The sequence below is a fragment of the Prionailurus bengalensis genome, chromosome A3, assembly GCF_016509475.1.
Source record: "Prionailurus bengalensis isolate Pbe53 chromosome A3, Fcat_Pben_1.1_paternal_pri, whole genome shotgun sequence".
Classification (NCBI taxonomy): domain Eukaryota; kingdom Metazoa; phylum Chordata; class Mammalia; order Carnivora; family Felidae; genus Prionailurus; species Prionailurus bengalensis.
In genome coordinates this window covers 138,424,175-138,443,561 of record NC_057354.1, presented here as the reverse complement: position 1 = coordinate 138,443,561, position 19,387 = coordinate 138,424,175, and the positions used below count along the sequence as shown (strand labels likewise).

At 50.7% G+C, this 19,387-nt stretch overlaps 1 protein-coding gene across 1 annotated transcript; it reads left to right on the top strand.

The window, feature by feature from the left end:
• Nucleotides 1-7,469: 7,469 nt before the first annotated feature.
• Nucleotides 7,470-13,368, top strand: RPS7 (ribosomal protein S7). Its single transcript, XM_043604631.1, has 7 exons — nt 7,470-7,562; nt 7,788-7,871; nt 8,132-8,203; nt 8,934-9,077; nt 9,773-9,837; nt 12,524-12,674; nt 13,261-13,368. Exons 2-7 carry the CDS (start codon nt 7,797-7,799, stop codon nt 13,336-13,338), a joined length of 585 nt encoding a protein of 194 aa, XP_043460566.1. The 5' UTR covers nt 7,470-7,562; nt 7,788-7,796; the 3' UTR covers nt 13,339-13,368.
• The last annotated feature ends 6,019 nt before the right edge of the window (nt 13,369-19,387 follow it).

Sequence of the window (19,387 nt, the reverse complement as noted above, 5' to 3'; positions counted from 1 at the left end):
GTAAAAATATGGACACTGGGTGTGCCTGGGTGGCTCAGTTAAGCGTCCAACTCTTGGTTTGGGCTCAGGTCATGATCTCAGTTCCTGAGATCAAGCCCCCAGTTGGGCTGACCACACAGAGTCTGCTTGGGATTCTTCCTCTCCCTCTCTCTTTGCCCCTCCCCCCCAAGATAAATAAACTTAAAAATATATGGATACTAGTAAATACATAAAATCTGATTTGTACCCCGTTAGGATTTTTAGGTGACTCAAGAATTGTATTCATAAAGGGGCACCTGGGTGGCTCAGTCGGTTAAGTGTCCGCCTTCAGTTCAGGTCATGATCTGTGTGCGGTTCACGAGTTGGAGCCCGGCATCGGGCTCTGTGCTGACAGCTCAGAGCCTGGAGTCTTTGTCGGATTCTGTGTCTCCCTCCCTGTCTCTGCGCCCCCCCCCGCCACGCCCTGTCTCTCTCTCTCTCTCTCAAAAATTAAAAAAAAAAAATGTATTCACGTGTTGTCCTTTGCCAATCATGTGAAATTCTAATGTCGTTGGTCACTCCTAGAGCCCCTCAGGAAAGCGGAAGGTAGGCTGGTACTGGGTGAGAAAAAGCAGAAGCCTGACCTCCAGGAGTCGGTAGGGAGCCCACAGCAAGGTCCCTGGAGCTTTCCCACTGAACATGGACGGCAGAGAAGGCCACTTTGTGACCATGACTGGTGAAGACAAGAATAAGGCCCCTCCAAGATCTGAACACACACTGAACGTAAACATTGTCCAAGCTACAAAGTACCAAAAAACCCTTTCTCTGGACTCAGAGGAGTGACTGTTGCCTCTCTCTGTTGTAGCTATAGCCTTGCTCTAGTCTGCACTCATTGTACATGAGTTTGGTTTTTTAATATTTATTTTTAACAGAGAGACAAAGAGCATGAGCGGGGGAGGGGCAGAGAGAGAGGGGGACACAGAATCGGAAGCAGGCTCCAGGCTCCGAGCTGTCAGCACAGAGCCCGACGCGGGGCTCGAACTCACAGACCGCGAGATCGTGACCTGAGCCGAAGTCAGATGCTCAACCGACTGGGCCACTCAGGCGCCCCTGTACGTGAGGTTTATTAAATTACCCTGCATCCTATAAGGGCATTTTTTACCCCAATGTTTATAGCAGCACGCTCAACAATAGCTAAATTATGGAAAGAGCCTAAATGTCCATCAACTGACGAATGGACAAAGAAATTGTGGTTTATATACACAATGGAATACTACTTGGCAATGAGAAAGAATGAAATATGGCCCTTTGTAGCAACGTGGATGGAACTGGAGAGTGTGATGCTGAGTGAAGTAAGTCATACAGAGAAGGACAGATACCATATGTTTTCACTCCTTTGTGGACCCTGAGAAACTTAACAGAAGACCATGGGGGAGGGGAAGGAAAAAAAATGGTTAGAGAGGGAGGGAGCCAAAGCATAAGAGACTCCTAAAAACTGAGAACAAACTGAGGGTTTATGGGGGGTGGGAGGGAGGGATGGGTGGGGATGGGTATTGAGGAGGGCACCTGTTGGGATGAGCACTGGGTGTTGTATGGAAACCAATTTGACAATAAACTTCATGATAAAAAAATAAAAAATAAATAAATTACCCTGCATCCTGACGGCATCTGCCCCGGTACAAACGCCCCCCTCCTTAAGCTTTCTCCCAAATCCCCTAACACAACCCCAATCCTCTAATAAGTCTTTCCTCACATCTTATGAAGTGTCTCACAGCTGCTCAGGATGTGTGTCTCCCTTGCAGCAGAGTGTAATAAGCCACCTTGTTCAATTATAGGAGTGTTCGTGGTGATCTCTGGCTGTAAGCATTGACATGGACCAACAAAATACCGTCAGGAGAACCCTTGGTGGATTGCATACTGCAGACTTTGGTATAACAATATGTTAGGTCAGAAGGGGATTTTATAGATTTTATAGATTTATAGATTTTATAGATCGTAAAATGAAAAGGAACTTATAGCTTAAAAAGAGAAACTTATAAAGCATGAGTGATCAACACAAGAATTAGATATTTAAAACTTTTCTCTGAATATGTGCAATACTTGAGTTCTGGTATTGAAATTTAAAAATAAGGGGAAGTTAACTGTTCAGCTAGCACTTATTTCTATGAATTTTGGTTTTTAAAGTTTATTTATGTTAAGAGTGTGAGAAAGAGTGAACATGAGTGGGGAAGGGGCAGAAAGAGAGAGAATCCCAATCAGGCTCTATGCTGTCGGCACAGAGCCCAACACAGAGCTTGATCTCACGAGCTGTGGAATCGTGACCTAAACTGAAACCGAGTCAGACGTGTAACTGACTGAGCCACCCAGGCGCCCATTTCTATGAATTTGGTACTGCTGCATATCTTTGTGGGTGGATAACTCAGAAGGCAGCTAAGTGAATCCACGTAAAGAATTTTGGAGACTGGGCTGCCTGGGGGGCTCAGCCAGTTATGCGTCTGACTTCGGCTCAGGTCATGATCTCGTGGTTCATAAGTTCGAGCCCTGTGTCGGGGTCTGTACTGATGGCTCGGAGCCTGGAGCCTGCTTCGGATTCTGTGTCTCCCCCTCTCTCTGCTCCTCCCCTGCTCATGCTCTCTCTCAAAACTGAATAAAACATTAAAAAAACTTAAGAGAATTTTAGGGGCACCTGGATGGCTCAGTCGGTTAAGCGACCGTCTTCAGCTCAGGTCATGATCTCGCCATTTCGGAGTTTCAGCTCTGTGTCGGGCTCTGTGCTGACAGCTCAGAGCCTGAAGCTGGTTTAGATTCTGTGCCTCCCTCTCTCTCTCTCTGCCCCTTCCCCACTCATGCTCTCTCTTTCTCTCTCAAAAATAAATAAACATAGGGGCGCCTGGGTGGCGCGGTCAGTTAAGCGTCCGACTCCAGCCAGGTCACGATCTCGCAGTCCGTGGGTTCGAGCCCCGAGTCAGGCTCTGGGCTGACGGCTCAGAGCCTGGAGCCTGTTTCCGATTCTGTGTCTCCCTCTCTCTCTGCCCCTCCCCCGTTCATGCTCTGTCTCTCTCTGTCCCAAAAATAAATAAACGTTGAAAAAAAATTAAAAAAAAATAAACATAAAAAAACCCAACTTAGACAATTTTGGAGAGTGAGTTGAAGTTCTTTCCATTGTCTCGATGTAGAGTAGACCATCTCTCTCCTAGTAGCTGAGAGCCACCTTGTTTTGTGTATTCAGAACTAGCAGCTGTTAGGATGTCAAAACCCGCAAAGTGAAAATAAGCTCAAACAGCGGACCCAAACTTTCACTGGAGAAACTTCAAAAGATGCCAGAGTGGGACATGAGTCAACTGTGGAACGTAGCAAACTAACTGCAAATCCTACTAGAGAAATTGTGAATTTTCTTAATTGTAGGTTTTATATCCACATTGAACTGTTCTTTTGAATTTGTTTTCCCGTATTGCCAACTAAAGCAAGTAAGTGATCGTATTTATGTGCTGAGGGATCAAGATGCTTATTATAAGAGAAAAGGAAATCTAACTATGGAATCAAGGGTTTCAGAAGGAATGCTGTCCTATTAGAACTGGGCTGGAAATAGCACTATGAACTTGTATCTGTACGTGAAAAAGTGATTTACGATGGGCATCTTTTCTACTTCTGTCCACTGACATGGTTTAAGAGTGTCGCTAAATCTCACGTTTGGTTGCCCATCTAAAAAGGCTAATGCTCAAGACATGGGTGTTGATTGAAAGGAATGTGAGCTTTACACAGGAGGCCAACCGCCTGGGAAGAAGGTGGCCTCTGGTCCAAAAGCCAACTCTGTGGTTTCTGCCTAGCCAAGAGGGTTTTAAAGGGACAGGGGTCTCCGATGACCAAGTGGGGGCAATGGCCACATTGCCTGCCCCTGTGATTCAGTGGTGCCTGCCATTAGCTTTCAGTGCTTGAGGGCTGTGAGAGGTCCAATGCCTGTTCTGTGACATGTGGGGGCTTCCTGTTCGTCTCCTCAAAAGGACTAAAATTTACAGACACACAAGGAGGATTAGTAAATCATATGACCTTAAGAACACCTATTAAAGATCATGCTAGTTATGAAGATCAAGGCGGCCTCAGGAAGCCCCCCATGATGCACCCTTGTGTCAAGATTCTGGTTTCCAATACCATTCTTCCAGTAAAAGGAGCCAAGCTTTCTGGAGAAAAGGTTAACCCCATGTCTGAGACAGAACAGTATGAAATGAGCCTGGGATAGCTCCGTGTGCCAAAAAGCACAGTGCTCAAAGTTTAATAGAGATGATGGGACACAGAAACTCATCTAAAAAGGGGCTGTTTTATTATTATCGTTTTTTAAATGTTTACTTATTTGAAAGACACACACACACACACACACACACACACACACGGCAAGTGGGGGAGGGGCAGAGAGAGAGAAGAGAGAGAATCCCAAGCAGGCTCCGCACTGTCAGTGCAGAGCCTGACTAGGGACTTGATCCCATGAACCGTGAGCTCATGACCTGAGGCAAAATCAAGGACCGACTGAGCCACCCAGGTGCCCCCATAAGAGGGGCTAATGCTTCAAGTCGTTTACAGTTTTGCTGCCCAAAACTGAGTGAGACAACTTGAACATCAAAGCAGAATACTGGCAGAGGTTGGCTGATGAGCAGTCATGAGCCCATAATGATGCACACAAAAGTGGTTGACAAAATAAAAGTGAACAGGAGAGATTACATTTCTGTTATTTGTTAATCAGTCCTGTTGATGTTACGGACTCATTTCCAGTTAAAGAAACTAGTAAACGCACAAATACCAGTTAGTTCCCCAACATAAATATTAGTAAATTGACCTCTAAGTTTTGAACGTGAGCCTAAAAATACCTATTAAATGTACACATGCAACACTCTATCAGGTTCCAAGGTTTAAAAATTCAGCATATTCCATCAGGGTTATAATAATGTGTTGACTTGAAGGTTCCCTGTGAAACCTACTTAAAAATATACCTAAGAAAAAACTAGGAATATTAAAAGGATAATAAGAGAATACTATGAACCACTCTACCCACAAAAATTCAACAATTTGGTTTTTTAGAGTTTATTTATTTTGAGAGCGAGCAAATGAATGGGGCAGGGGCAGAGAGAGAGGGAGAATCCCAAGCAGGCTCTGCACTGTTAGCGCAGAGCCCAGCAAGGGGCTCAGTCTCATGAACTGTGAGGTCATGACCTGAGCCAAAACCAAGAGTCAGAAGCGTAACCGACTGAGCCACTCAGGCGCCTCCATGAATTTAACTATTTACATGAAATGGACAGATTCCTCTAAAAGCACAAACTACCAAATCCAGTCCCATAGGAAATAATTTGAATACCTTTGTAACCACTAAATTCAATTTGTAATATTAAATACTCTGAAAGAAAGAAAGAAAGAAAGAAAGAAAGAAAGAAAGAAAGGAAGAAAGAAAGAAAGAGAGAAATCTCCAGGCCCTGATGATTTTACGACAGAATTCAACCAAGTGCTTGAAGAATTAACACTGATTCTTCACAATCTTTTCTGGGAGACAGAAGATGAGGGAATACTTCCCCTTCTCATTTTATGATGCTAGGATTAACCTAATACAAAACCAGACAATAACAGTACAAAAAAGAAAACTAGGGATCAATGGTCCTTGTGAACATAGACACGCAAAAAGCCCTCAACAAAATATTAGTATGTGGAACCCAGCAATATTAAAAAGAATGATATTCCACGAACAAGTGGGGTTTTATAACAGAGATTCAAGGCAGCTTCAGTGTTTGGAAATCAGTGAATGTCATCCACCAGATTAACAGGCTAAGAAGAAAAACTCAAAAGATGCTATTAATTGTTGCATGAAAAGAATGTGACACAACCTCACTCAAGATAAAAACTCTAAGGAAAACAGGGATAAAGGGGTTCTTCCTCAACCTGATAAAGAACACCCACAAAAAAGAAACCCTAATGCTAAATTATACTTCTGATGAGACAATGCTTTCCCCCAGATGGGGAACAAGACAAGCATGGCCTCTCGCACTACTAATACTCAGCAGAGCAGGGGAAACCAGGAAGAACTTCGCTGAATACACTTCCTGTGCTACTCTGGTAGGGCCGCAGAGATGAGACCCAGGCTGGAAAGGCGTGCAGAGTTAAGGAAATGGCAATAGTTCATCCAGTGTTTGGAATGACTGCCCCGATAAGATTAGAGGTGCAGCTAAACTTTTCTTTCTTTCTTGAACAAGTTGACTCTTAATTTTCCAAGGAGATAGTAGCCTTTTTTTTAAAAAAAAAAGCATTGTTAGAAAAACGTACCTAGCTTTAAAACTCTAAGATGGACTCAATTTTAGCTTAGTAAAGGTGGTGGGGAATCTTAGAGATCAGCTGGTGTACAGGTGTCAGCAGTTTTCACAGTGCTTGGCCCATTAAATATGACAGTCAAGGAAGCCGGACCTCTAGAGATTAAATTATGTGACCACGGCCAGACAATTTAGCACAGCTTGTTCCCTGTCTGGAATGTTCTTCCTGGCGAACAGCTCCTACTGCTTCCACATCTTTTTTCAAAAACCTCCCTGACTTCTTAGAGCATGAATCCTTCTTCTCCCCTTGACTCGTTTTACTGTTTGTTACTATCATCTGGCATTACATGCTTGGTCTTGCCACTTTATGTTCCGTCTTCCTCACCAAAAGGTAATCTTCCCGAGGGCAAGGATTCAGCGGGTTCTACTAAATCGCTAGCACCTAGTGCAGCATTAGCACAGAGTATAGACATCGTAGAGTATTTCTGCATTATGTTTTTCGTTCCTCTCTAGGGCGGGAGGGGAGTGACAGCACGGCACAACGGGAGGCACTTTTCTAATAAATACTTCTTTGTCGAACCCAGTAGTGATGTGTCATCCCCCAATCTTTCCTCATACGCGATCTCTGCCGGCTTTGAGGTCAGGGCCGGCTGACCCCGGCTGTCCAGCTCCGACCTGGCTCTGCCCATGGTCCCCCACCGCACCCCGAGCCCTCTGCCCCGCTCGCGTCGGCGCCCCGGGCCCCAGGCTCCCCCCCCCCGCCCCGCCGCCCCCGGCTCGCTGCGCTCCCGCCCGCACGAGAGGTGTCCGCGGACGTCCCCAAGTGTCCGCCGCACCAAGCAGTGGGGACGAGGGCTAAATTGTTTAGGGCCGGAAAACCACGTTTACTCGTAAAGCACTTCGTTTCCAAAGAGCTCTAACGAACGTCGTCTCATCGGGTTCTCTCCGGGCTGAACTGACATCCAAGCCTCTGATTCCTTTTCATGGCTTCGGTGGGGAAGTGAGTTTCTTCGGGTTAAACGAGACTTTTTTGAACATCCGCTCTTCGGGGTGGGGTTGCTTTTCTCGGCCCCCGTCTCCCGCCCAGACCCCGGCCCGGCCGCCCGGCCCCCGCCTGCTAGGACGCGGCGCCTCCGGAGGAGCGTTCCCGACGCGCCCGACCCCACGAGCCTTTTCCTGGGACTCTCTCGGCTTCGACCTTTTCTCGGTGGTTCTTCCGGTTTCTCTCGCGCACTGTTCCCGCCTCTTCCCTTGCGCCGCCGGGATTTGAGGCGCTCTCGCGAGACTTAGGCCTCTTCCTAGACCGGCGCTCTTACCGAGGTATGTTGGCGGCCTTCTCTCCGGCGGACTTTTCCGCCGACTCTGAGGACTACACATGTCGGAGTCCTCCCTGCATCGGCGGGCCCGGCTCACCCGGCGGGGATACGGCCGATTACCCGGGCTGTGCCCCCCGATGGCTTCTGCGGGGTGGAGCGGGGCCGGGACCGGCGGGGGTCTGGGGCTTGGGGCCGCGGACACCTGAGCTAGGGCGCCCTGTACTTGCAGGAGAAGGCCATGTTCAGTTCGAGCGCGAAGATCGTGAAGCCCAATGGCGAGAAGCCGGACGAGTTCGAGTCTGGCATCTCCCAGGTGAGGGGAGGGCAGGGCCGGAGCCCCGGCGCGTGTGCCCCCCGCCCCCACGCGCGCGTTCGCCTCCCCAACAAGTGTCCGTCATCCTCCGGCAGCAAGTGCCGCCCGCGCCCCGGCACCAGCCAGCACCCCCCCCCCCCCCACGGCGCGTGTCACCCCGGGTGGAGGTGGGGACGCGTCCGGGAGCAGGCCCCGAGTGTCTGCACGTGGGCGGTGCGGGCGCCTCGCTGAGGGTCGGCTCTGGCTGCTTCTCTCTCCAGGCCCTCCTGGAGCTGGAGATGAACTCCGACCTCAAAGCCCAGCTGAGGGAGCTGAACATCACGGCGGCCAAGGTAAAGGGGGGTTTATGCCGGGGGTGGGGGTGGTCGTAGGCGGACCGTCCGCGGGGCGCGGTGGCGGGATCTGCCGCCTGGCCCCTTCCCGCGCGCCCCGTGCAGGTGCGGCCGTGCGGGTGGGGGGTCTGCCCCAGGTCGTCTTCGAGGTGGCACAGTGTGCGGGGAGGCGCACTGTGGGTCAGAGACCTGGCCGAGCCGGCCGTCCCCGCTCCCTGGTCCTGGAAGGAGCATCTCGCAGAGAAAGTCTGAGGCTTGGCCTTCTTAACGTGGGCATGTTGGCAGCGAGAACAACGCGCTTCCTTCCCGCTTGTTCCCGGGGCTCCTCTGCTGCAGCGTTTACGGGTCTACTTTCCAGGCTGCCGGTCTGGACTCTGTGTCTGGGGAAATTCACTTTTTCAAATTCTCGTCTTTAGTTTAGGAGCTGCAGTGCGTGTGGACAGGGTTGGAGGTTGCGCACGGGACAAGTAGCCTCACTTCCGGCTGCGCACGTTTGCCTCCTGGAGCACAGCGTTGCCCACGCATCCTTGCGTGGGGTTTGTGAGGGAGGGGAGTCTGAGGTCTGGCCCTGGCGGTGGGAAAGCGCAGGAGGAGGATTTCTTTAAAATTTTGGTGTGCTAGAGTATTTGACCACGTTCAAGCCGAGTGTTTGCGCTCAGCGCTGGGCTCGGATGGGAAAGATGGGCGTGTGAACTTAAGGTCACGCTGGTGTTCTGTGTTCTTCCTTCAGGAGATCGAAGTTGGCGGTGGTCGCAAAGCTATCATCATCTTTGTTCCCGTTCCTCAACTGAAGTCTTTCCAGAAAATCCAAGTCCGGCTCGTGCGTGAGCTGGAGAAAAAGTTCAGTGGGAAGCATGTGGTCTTTATTGCTCAGGTGTGTGTTGTCCTGGGGAATGGTTTGTTTTGGGGATTTTGTTAAAATCACTTGTGTTTCACTTTGTGTTTGCGGTAGATTAAACAGATAAGTACGTTTCCACTGTTAACGTGAAAACGGCTCTCCACGTTTACAACGGCGTGAATGTAGTGCGTTTACGAGAGAATTATGGACGTGTGGTGGGTCTGAGCCCTGGTTTGTCTGCAGGACAGAATTGAAGTGGGTGGCTATACGCTTTGGGAGGAAAGCAGATGGTGAGGAATAGTTCCTGGAAAGGGGCCCGTAGTCAAGAAAGGTGGCTGTGTTTTTTTTTTAAGTTCAGATCTGGCCTTGGTGCAAACAGATGTGTGGGGGTGAAATGCCAAAGTGACAAATTTAACTAGCGCTGTGGCTCCGCAGGCCTGTTCCTACCGACGGTAGGTGGCGGGCCTGGCATTGTGGCAGGTGTGCAGTATTTGGGGCTCAAATCAGGAGCGAGGGATTTTTTTTTTTCTGGCGCTGTTTGAATATATTCTCTGGATTCTGAATGAATTAATGAGAAATCGGGGAATTCTCAGTAGCTTGTTTGGTCTGGGTGGTTTGACTTTTGCAAACTTTGAATTTATTGTTACTGCCCTTTGCCTTTTGAAGCACTTTGACAGTTGCCCGCTTTCTGCTAACCTGAGGTTTTTCTTTTTCCACGGTAATCTTCACAGAGGAGAATTCTGCCTAAGCCAACTCGAAAAAGCCGTACAAAAAACAAGCAAAAGCGTCCCAGAAGGTGAGTATTTTATCAGCATCGAAAAAGTGTGCTGTAAACCCCTTACGAACAACTCCTTATCTGCTCGGTTGTTTGTACTAAGGGTTTTGGTAGGTTGCTTTTTTATTTTAGTTTTTATTTTATTGATTTAAAATTTTTTTAGACATTTATTTACTATTGAGAGAGAGACACAGCGTGAGCAGGGGAGGGGGCAGAGAGAGAGAGACAGACACAGAATCCGACGCAGGCTCTGAGCTGTCGGCACAGAGCCTGACGCAGGGCTCTAACTCACAAACTGCGAGATCGTGACCTGAGCCAAAGTCGGTCGCCTAACCAACTGAGCCACCCAGGCGCCCCATGTATAAATGTTTTAAAATGAATTCTAGAGTAAGAATTGCATGTTTACATAGGTAGAATGAATAGGTTGTTGCTTTCAGAAAAGAGGGTTTTCTCCAATTCTTTGGGTAAAGGACAGGAATAGTGAGGGGATCCTCAGTGTAGAGCTGTGGGATCAAGCACACTGGATGTAGCGGAGGGGGGCGGAGATGGGTCTTTGATTTTTATTTTTGCAGTGAATTAAGGCTAAGAAATTAGGCATATTTTTCTGTTGCTGACATCACAGATTAAAAGTGTTGCTGCGGTTATAGATGCTCACGAACGGTGTTCTTTAAACTTGATTGGCTTAGGGTTTTCTGGCCTAAACTCAGATTGAGAGTTGTTGGCTCCTTGATCTGGGCCTTTTGGTGTGTTGTTGAAGTCTCGTTTCGCAGAGTGGGATTCTTGAAGCCTTGCAGGCCCTGCCCTGGGGACCATTTGGGAAACTCCTCTGGTACCTGTCTAACCTCCAGGTGAAGTCGGTACTGTGCCTCGTATCTTTATTTCTAAAGGGGTAAGGAGAACGGACTCTTTTCAGCCAGACCAGTAATGCTGGGCTGTTTTTAACTTCATCTTGTTTGTAAAACCACTTGAACAAGGGACGGGACTCGAGTCTTACAGGCAGATACTTGCTCCTGTGGGAGAGGAGTGGGGAAGGGAAGGGCTGGGGCCACACTTTCTGGAACTTGCATCTTGGGCTTCAGTGCTTTGAGCCTGATCCTGGGCAGTTGGAGTAACAAGGATTCAGGGCATTTGTGGTGTTCCGGGTAGTTTGTGACCCCGAGATCAGACACGCGGGGTGGTGGAGAGCCCGCGGGCCGTGAGAGCCCGCGTCGGTATGGGGAGCGTGAGAACGAAGCCTTCGCTCTGAGGGCGGCTGCTGCAGGACTGACCCCCACCCACAGCTCTGGCCGTCCCCCCTCCCAGACGTGTGTTCCCTCCTCGGCTCCGGGGACGACGACTTCACCACGCCCCTGGTGACCTGCCCCCCACACGTGGGGCCTTCTGTGCTCCTGCGCTAAGCCCTGGGCGGCCGGCCGCGGCCCTTCACCGCTTCCCAGCCTGACCTCCTGCCTCCACGGTTCTTCTCCTTCAGTACTCGGCTTTCTCCCGTACACGTGAGGTCCTGAGACTCACTTCTTTTTGTTTTTGTTCTTGTTTCTAATCTATAGCAGGGTTTCCATTACTGCTCTGAGCCGGTTCCGTTCCTGGGGCTCGGGACGGTCAAGGTTGCATCCCCGTCCCTCCCCGTTGTAATAGACCGTGTTGGAGTCAGAAGATGCGCGGCCGCTGTGATTCCATTCTGATTTATGCTTTAAGGGGGAGGGTAGACACTTGTCCGTGTTTGTGTTCTTCCTCGTACTGTGGGAAAAAGCTTAACTGGGGCGGCGTCCTTGTCATTTGCTTTCTGAGAGGTGATGCAGGATTTGGGAAGTGGCTTTCCCTTGAGCCTCCTGTCCGTGGCCGTGGAACAGGAAGCCCTCGGGAGGCATCCGGGAGCCCCTAGAAGGTGTGACGTGTGCGTAGGAACTGACAGCTCTGAAGCACAGATGAGGGGAACGTGGTCTCGGACGTGCTGGGGGCGAGGGGACCTGATGGGCTCCGTGACACAGGTGCCTCTAAACTTGAGGGCCGCCCCTTCTTGTCTCATCCCGGCATCCCGTTAGCGCTCGGGGTTCGGAATCAGTCGAACCTCCTCGTCAAGCGGCCACGTGGGTCGTGGACTTGACGCGGTGTCAGGGACGCGAGTGGGACGATCGCGGAGGCGTGCGTGGCGGGATGAGAGTGGGGGCACAGGAGCTGGGGACCGAGGTGCCCCATCCCGCCCCAGGGAACCAGGAGGAGCTTCGGAGGTCATGGCGAGCTCTTGAAGGATCTTGTGTTAGGAAGTTACGTGGTCACAGGAGTTTGTAGATAATTTGACAACTTCGGAGAAGGATGGCTCTGCAGAAGAGCGAGTGGTTAGGAGGTTACGGAGGTGTTCGGTCGAAACCGTGCCCGAAAATACACCTACAGCTGTGTGTAAAAGTGAAAGTCCTCCCTGCCTTCCCGCTCCCTGGAGATGACCACCGGGAGCGGCGTGTGTGGTTTATAAGGCGTCACATTGAACTCCCCCTAAGCTTTGAAGGAAAGCCGTAGGTGTTCGTCCCCTGTCTAGTTTGGCACCGGCCCTGGCGACGGGTTAGATGGAAGTCGTCCGTTGGAAACCCAGTGGTAACTTGGTTTAGGGGCCTGGGATTTGCCTTTTACGTTGTTGACTTGGAAGGGGCTCACGGGAGGGCAGGCCTTCGTAGATTCCAGGTTTCTCACTTCCGTCGTTGTGTTCTTTCAGCCGCACTTTGACCGCCGTGCACGACGCGATCCTGGAGGACTTGGTTTTCCCGAGCGAGATTGTGGGCAAGAGAATCCGTGTGAAACTGGACGGCAGCCGGCTCATAAAGGTTCATTTGGATAAAGCACAGCAGAACAACGTGGAACACAAGGTAATGGGGTGACCGCGTTGCGGGAGGGTCCGGACACAGGGAGGGCAAAGGGCATGGCCTGTCTCCGGTGTCACCAGAGCCAGTGAGCGTAAACCCAGGGCCAGCTTTGCTCCATCGGAACCTCTGCGCGCTTCCCTTTGGATTCCGTGTCGGGTTTCACAGTGGGGGATGTTTTGAAAGTCAAAACTCTCTACCTTTTAAGTTACTAGGAACATTGGAAGTAAGGTAATTGCTCTCAGCAAGGCTGTGGATCCTTCTGGGGGTGAGACGTGGTGGTGTCAGAATCTGGGAGAACTGTCCCCTTCATTCCCGGGAAAGCGTGACTGAGGTGGACGGTCCCCGGGCTCCCTCACGGGCTCAGAGCACCTCAGTCGGGCACAGACCGTAGAGCCGTGTCCCTCAGCACCAGAGATGAGCTCGTCCCCAGCGTTGGCAGGCGGGCACGCCCTGTGTACCCCTCGTGCCCTGTGTGCCCGGCTGCTGGGGTGGGGGAAGCCATGCAGGGCCCAGTTTCACATAATCGTTAGGCTTTCAGATGAATGTGCATATTTAAGAGTTTTGTGACGAATTCTTTCTTTGCTCGTAGGTGGAAACCTTCTCGGGCGTCTATAAGAAGCTCACGGGCAAGGATGTTAACTTTGAGTTCCCAGAGTTTCAGTTGTAGACAAAATGATTAAATAAAACATTCACAGTATTCTGCTTTGGGCGTGGTTCTCAGACTTTCGGAGATGTGGATGCATTACCGGTAGCTTCCTGCACAGGTTGGAAGATGCTGAACAGAGAGGGTGTCTGTGGGCTGTTCGGGGAAACGGGATGCACGCGAGGGGTGTACCTGGAGTCGGTGATGTTGGAGGGGGCGGGACCACGTGAAATGGCCCCAAATGGCCAAGTATTGGCGCTTTGATAAGTTCATCCCAAAGATCCACGGGAACTGGAGCGCAAGTAGTCAGGGTGACGGTACATCCTAGTCCCGCCGAGGTGCTCTGCTCGGGTACCGTGTCTCCTGGAAAGTCCACCTCAAAGTTGAACTTCAGGGGCCCCCCGGTGGGGGTGAGGTGGGCTCAGTCAGTGAAGTGTCTGACTCTTGATTTTGGTTCGGGTCATGATCTCACGGTTGTGGGATCAAGCCCCACGTTGGGCTCTGCACTGACAGTGTGGAGTCTGCTTGGGGTTTATTCTCTCTCTCTCTCTCTCTCTCAAAAATAAACATTTAAAGAAAACCACATATACAAGTTTACCATTTTATTCTTTGTGAGGATGCCGTTCAGTGGTCTCAGGTGCCTACACTGCTGTGAACGTGGGATCCTGTGAGAACTGAGGCTGCCCGTTAGGCAGCCCCCTGCTCCCCTTCCTGCGGAATCCATTGTCACGCACAGATTCGCGGTCCGGTCCGCGACGGTCCGGTGTCCCTATGACGAGAAGTTTTGGGGGGGGCAAAGCAGCAGGGGCCCCAGCTGTGCCAGCTCTCTCCCAGGTGGCTGGGGGAGGGGGAGGTGTCGAGTTCTGGGACACACGATTGCTAAGCCTCAAAACTGCCTCTCAGAGCCGCCCCTCTTCACTGGGGGGAAGAAACATCCTTGGAGGCAGCCCCGAGTGGCCTTTTGCACCAAATGAGCCCTGCAAGGAGATTCGGACCCAGCTACACCGGGAGAAGAGCTGGTGGTAGTTCCCCATTTTGCAAGATGAGGGGTCGGGCCCGTGAGGGTCGAGGCCATCCCAGACGGGCTGTTTGGGCTGTTTTAGGGAGGGCTCCCCTTGGTGCTGCCCCAGCTCGGCGGCTCAAGCTTTGCTCGGTGGCTGGGTAAGGAAGGCCTCCCCAGGGGAGGCAGTCGCCCAGAACTCAGCTCTTCTCGGAGGACCCCATTTGCCATTTCCTCACAATACCGTCCCCACCGTGGTAAGCTCCGTGGCTCCCAGTTTGGGGTAAAGTTTGGTTTTCTCAGGCCCCGGATGATGTGCCGCAAGCCCTCCTCGCCCTTCCTTCGCCCTTCCCTGGCGCGAAGCCATCTTGGTTTCCCGGGCTCTGCGTTTTTTTGTGCTGCTCGAGGGCCCCTGCCTAATTGTCTTTGACAACGTTTAGCATATACTTTGGTCTTCAGAAAATACCAGCTGAAGGGCGCCTGGGTGGCTCAGTCGGTTAAGTGCCCAACCAACTTTACCCCGGGTCATCATCTCACAGTTCACGAGTTTGAGCCCCACGTGGGGCTCTGCTGACGGCTCTCTCAAAAAATAAACATTTAACAAATCTTAAAAAAAAAAAAAAAAAAAAAAAGTGCCTGGGTGGCTCAGTCGGTTAAGCGTCCAACTTCAGCTCAGGTCACGATTTCGCGGTCCGTGAGTTCGAGCCTCGTGTCAGGCTCTGGGCTGATGGCTCAGAGCCTGGAGCCTGCTTCCGATTCTGTGTCTCCCTCTCTCTCTGTCCCTCCCCCGTTCATGCTCTGTCTCTCTCTGTCCCAAAAATAAATAAACGTTGAAAAAAAAAATTAAAAAAAAGAAAAGAAAATGCCAGATGAATGTAAGGAAGGAAAATTCAGTCTTTGTGGCCATAAACCCAGAAATTAGTGATGAGCTGTAGGTTGATAACATGGTTTTACTTATCACCATAAGAACACAGCATTCTCTGGTGTCGCCACTCAGCCTGTTTTCTAAAACAAGATAGTGATTTTTTTTTAAAGAAGTGACCAGTGCCCAGGAATTTAAGTGTGCACTTCATTAAACTGCACGTGTCAGGCCTCTGGGGTCAATGGCCACAGCCCCGTAACCTGGGAGAATACTGCAGTTACAAGTTCCTAGTGATGGGGGTTTTGTGGGTTATATTAAGTGGTTGAATCTTTGCATCAGATACCGAGTGGTCATGAAGCTTGCTACATTCAGTCTCATTCTGTGGGAAACAAGATTGGTAAACTTTCCAGAAAGCTTCCAGAAATTTTTCTTTTTTTTTTTTTTTTAAATTTTTTTTTTCAACGTTTATTTATTTTTGGGACAGAGAGAGACAGAGCATGAACGGGGGAGGGGCAGAGAGAGGGAGACACAGAATCCGAAGCAGGCTCCAGGCTCTGAGCCATCAGCCCAGAGCCCGACGCGGGGCTCGAACTCACGGACCGAGAGATCGTGACCTGGCTGAAGTCGGACGCTTAACCGACTGCGCCACCCAGGCGCCCCCAGAAATTTTTCTTTTAAACAATTCTGAATCTGTTGGTTTTTCTGATGACAAGTGACATTAAAACAAAATCCATGTCCCAAGAAAATACATTTTAGCACTTTGTGAGAAAACAATTGCTTTCGAAACTAGCGTGCGCCAAGGAACAAGTATATTTTAAGGTGGCCGCTGAGAAGCGCTTTCATTTTCGATAACGTGTCACCTGTAAAATCTGCGTACGGTAACAACTTGGAAAAGAATATTCTAACACTTTTAAAAACTTCCAAAGACTCAGTTGACTTAGCATTCATTTGTTAGAAACTTAAATATCAAATCATTTCCAATTGCTTTATAAGAGCAAAGATTACCCCAATACCAGGAAAGGTGGAAAATTTTGGTGTTGGCAAATGTAGTTGCCCAACTGACGAGGCATAACCAGTGATGTGTTTCTGTTCACGTCTGTCTTTGGAAAAGCCTTCATCCACATCCAAAAGTATAATGGAATGTCAGCCGTCACCCAGCTTCAGCAGTTGGATGCTTTATCGGTCTTATTTAATCTACTCCCACCCCCTTTTATTTTTGCTGGGGTATTTTTTTTTAATTTTTATCTTTTAATGTTTATTTTTGGGAGAGAGATAGAGTGTGAGCAGGGGAGGGGCAGAGAGAGAGGGAGACAGAATCCAAAGCAGGCCCCAGGCCCTGAGCTGTCAGCACAGAGCCCAACTCGGGGCTGGAACTCACAAACCACGAGATCATGACCTGAGCTGAAGTCGGCCGCTCAACCGACTGAGCCACCCAGGCGCCCCAGATGTAACTTTTTGAATCTTCCTTTTCCCTTCAGCTTGTGTATCAGTCCAGCCTTTAGTCCCTAATTCCTACAATATGGTAAAAGAACCGATAAAGGTATATGAAGCCGCAAAGTTCCTTAGTGGAACATTTTCAACTTCTTGAGGTGCTGAGATACATAATTTTAGATCTCTCTCTTTTTTTTAAATTTCTTTAACGTTTATTTATTTTTGAGACAGAGAGAGACAGAGCATGAACGGGGGAGGGTCAGAGAGAGGGAGACACAGAATCCGAAACAGGCTCCAGGCTCTGAGCCGTCAGCACAGAGCCCGACGCGGGGCTCGAACTCACGGACCACGAGATCATGACCCGAGCTGAAGTCGGCCGCTTAACCGACTGAGCCACCCAGGCGCCCCCATAATTTTAGATCTCTTAATACTACACTTGATACTTACAAAAATTTGTGACAGTACAATAAAACCATATCTAATGAAAATAGAGACACTTCAATTATCAGAGATGGTTCTGGTCACAAAGATCGCTCTCACTGCTGGAGAAGCAGTTAGTGCCTTCAGCTCAGTTGGAATGTTCTCGCTGTAATCAAGACAGCAGCAACAGTGGGTGCCTGATTATAAGGAAGTTCAGTCTGAATGCCTCTTCCTCCGGCAGTTACATTTTTACTCAGAATTCTATACGGATAAAATCAAGTTCATGGTCTGTAGTGATGTACTTACGTGAGGGGTCTGTTGTATCCAGCACGCTACCCTCTGCTCCCAAAACAGCCTTCCCACCTCCCTGAAGTGGGGAAAAACCCTGTTCGGTCTGTAATCACCACGCGACTGAGCCCGCTATGGCCCGCAGCCATGGCCTCGTCACTCCGCTAATTCTATTCATAACCGTTCCCGTTTGGCACGTTGCAAGCCTGGACTGCGGACACGGAGCAGTGAGGGCCCGATGGCAGTGCTGACCACTGGGCCCGTTTTAATCCTTCGGCACAGGTCTGTTAGGGACGTCGCCGGGCGGGAGCTGGGGCCTTCCGGGAGCTGCCTCGCTTCTCCGACTTGAGTTCTCGTGTGTAGAGCGGAGGACGGGGCCCGGCCTGGCCGAGTCTCCTGGTTCCTCCGATCGTAAGGGTCGCTGTCAGAGCACATGACCTGTCAGTCCCCGCCGAGGAGCTGTATGTCCTTTGGAGAGTGACACTTACGCAGACCCGCTGTTTGTTGAAAGGATACATGAAAAAAAAAGAAAATTAAAAAAAAAAAAAAAAAAGAATATATGAGCAGTCTTGTCCTGGAAAACAAATCGGTTATGTTACTTTTGAAAGGAGTGAGAATCCGTGAAATCAGTCTCCTGAACAAGAAGGGTTTGTTATCTCGCAGGTACTGGGAAGTGAGGTGGCTAAGAGCCCGGTCTGCAACCCTTCAATCCGTGAGCGGAACAAAGAAGTTCTACATTTTATTCTTTTTTTTTTCTAATTTTTAAAAAAGTGTATTTAGGGGCGCCTGGGTGGCGCAGTCGGTTAAGCGTCCGACTTCAGCCAGGTCACGATCTCACGGTCCGTGAGTTCGAGCCCCGCGTCGGGCTCTGTGCTGACCGCTCAGAGCCTGGAGCCTGTTTCAGATTCTGTGTCTCCCTCTCTCTCTGCCCCTCCCCCGTTCATGCCCTGTCTCTCTCTGTCCCAAAAATAAATAAACATTGAAAAAAAATTTTTTTAAAAAATAAAAAGTGTATTTATTTTTGAGGGGGGGGGGAGAGAGAGAGAGAGAGAGAGAGAGAGAACGAGTGGAGGAGGGGCAGAGAGGGAGAGGGAGACACAGAATCCGAAGCAGGCTCCAGGCTCCGAGCTGTCAGCACAGAGCCGGACGCGGGGCTCAAACTCACGAACCGCTAGATCATGACCTGAGCCAAAGTCGGACACTTAACGGACTGAGCCACCCAGGCGCCCCAGGCTGTGCAGAGGCCCCTGCTTTTGAGGCCGGCGACACGCGGATCCTCCAGTAGACCCAGGGTACGGAAAAACGAGGTAAGTTACAGCCTCTGCCCAGAAGGTCGTCAGTGTGCAGGGCCCGAGGCAGACACGTCTGACGGTCGTGAACCCAGGCGGCCTTGACTTCGCAGTTACTGACGCGCTGTAGGTAAGAAGGTTTGCCTTCCTGGGGCTCGCGGAGTCCGTCCCTTTGGCTTCTGTTGACCCAGGACGAGGTGCACAGGGGCGGCCTGGAGGGACCACAGAAAGACTGAGGACCCCGGCCCAGGAGTCCCCGTGTGGGGTTAGCAGCTTTGACAGCTGCCCCGTGCTGTTCAAGTTCAGGCTGTTCCCCGCCGATTGAGGCGGCCTCCCCCTCACCGGGCCCGTCGATGGGCCTGATGGTGCGGTTCTGTGGCCGTCCGTCCCTTGCCGCTCCTGGGGGGGCTGCTGCGGGAGGCGGGGACCACATCCATCAGGTCTTTCCCTCCTCCCGCAAGGAGCAGGGACAGGTTTGTTGGCGTCCGTCCCTGTGCCAGGGCAGGAGCGTGCGGTCTCACGGGGCAACCAAGGAGGGAAGGTGGGAAGTGAGAATTTGCACGACGGCTACCACCTGACGCGTGAGCGTCCCCGCGTGTCCGGTGCCTCGTTAACTCGATGCCTCGCAGCGACCCTGTGAGGGAGGCGGGGCTTCGCCGAGCCCGGTCCCGGGACCAGCAGCCCCAGCCCGGCTTGGGAACTGGTGAGAAATGAAAGTTCCCGGGTCTCCGCACCAGCCCACTGACTCAGAAGGTCTGGGGTGGGCCCTGTCTGCGTTTTCAG

Excerpts from the sequence above, each read along its gene's own strand:
- RPS7 (XM_043604631.1), top strand. The coding sequence starts at position 7,797 with ATGTTCAGTTCGAGCGCGAAGATCGTGAAGCCCAATGGCGAGAAGCCG. Across the intron at positions 9,078-9,772 it reads ATGTGGTCTTTATTGCTCAG|AGGAGAATTCTGCCTAAGCC; the intron begins GTGTGTGTTGTC and ends TAATCTTCACAG. Across the intron at positions 9,838-12,523 it reads AAGCAAAAGCGTCCCAGAAG|CCGCACTTTGACCGCCGTGC; the intron begins GTGAGTATTTTA and ends GTGTTCTTTCAG.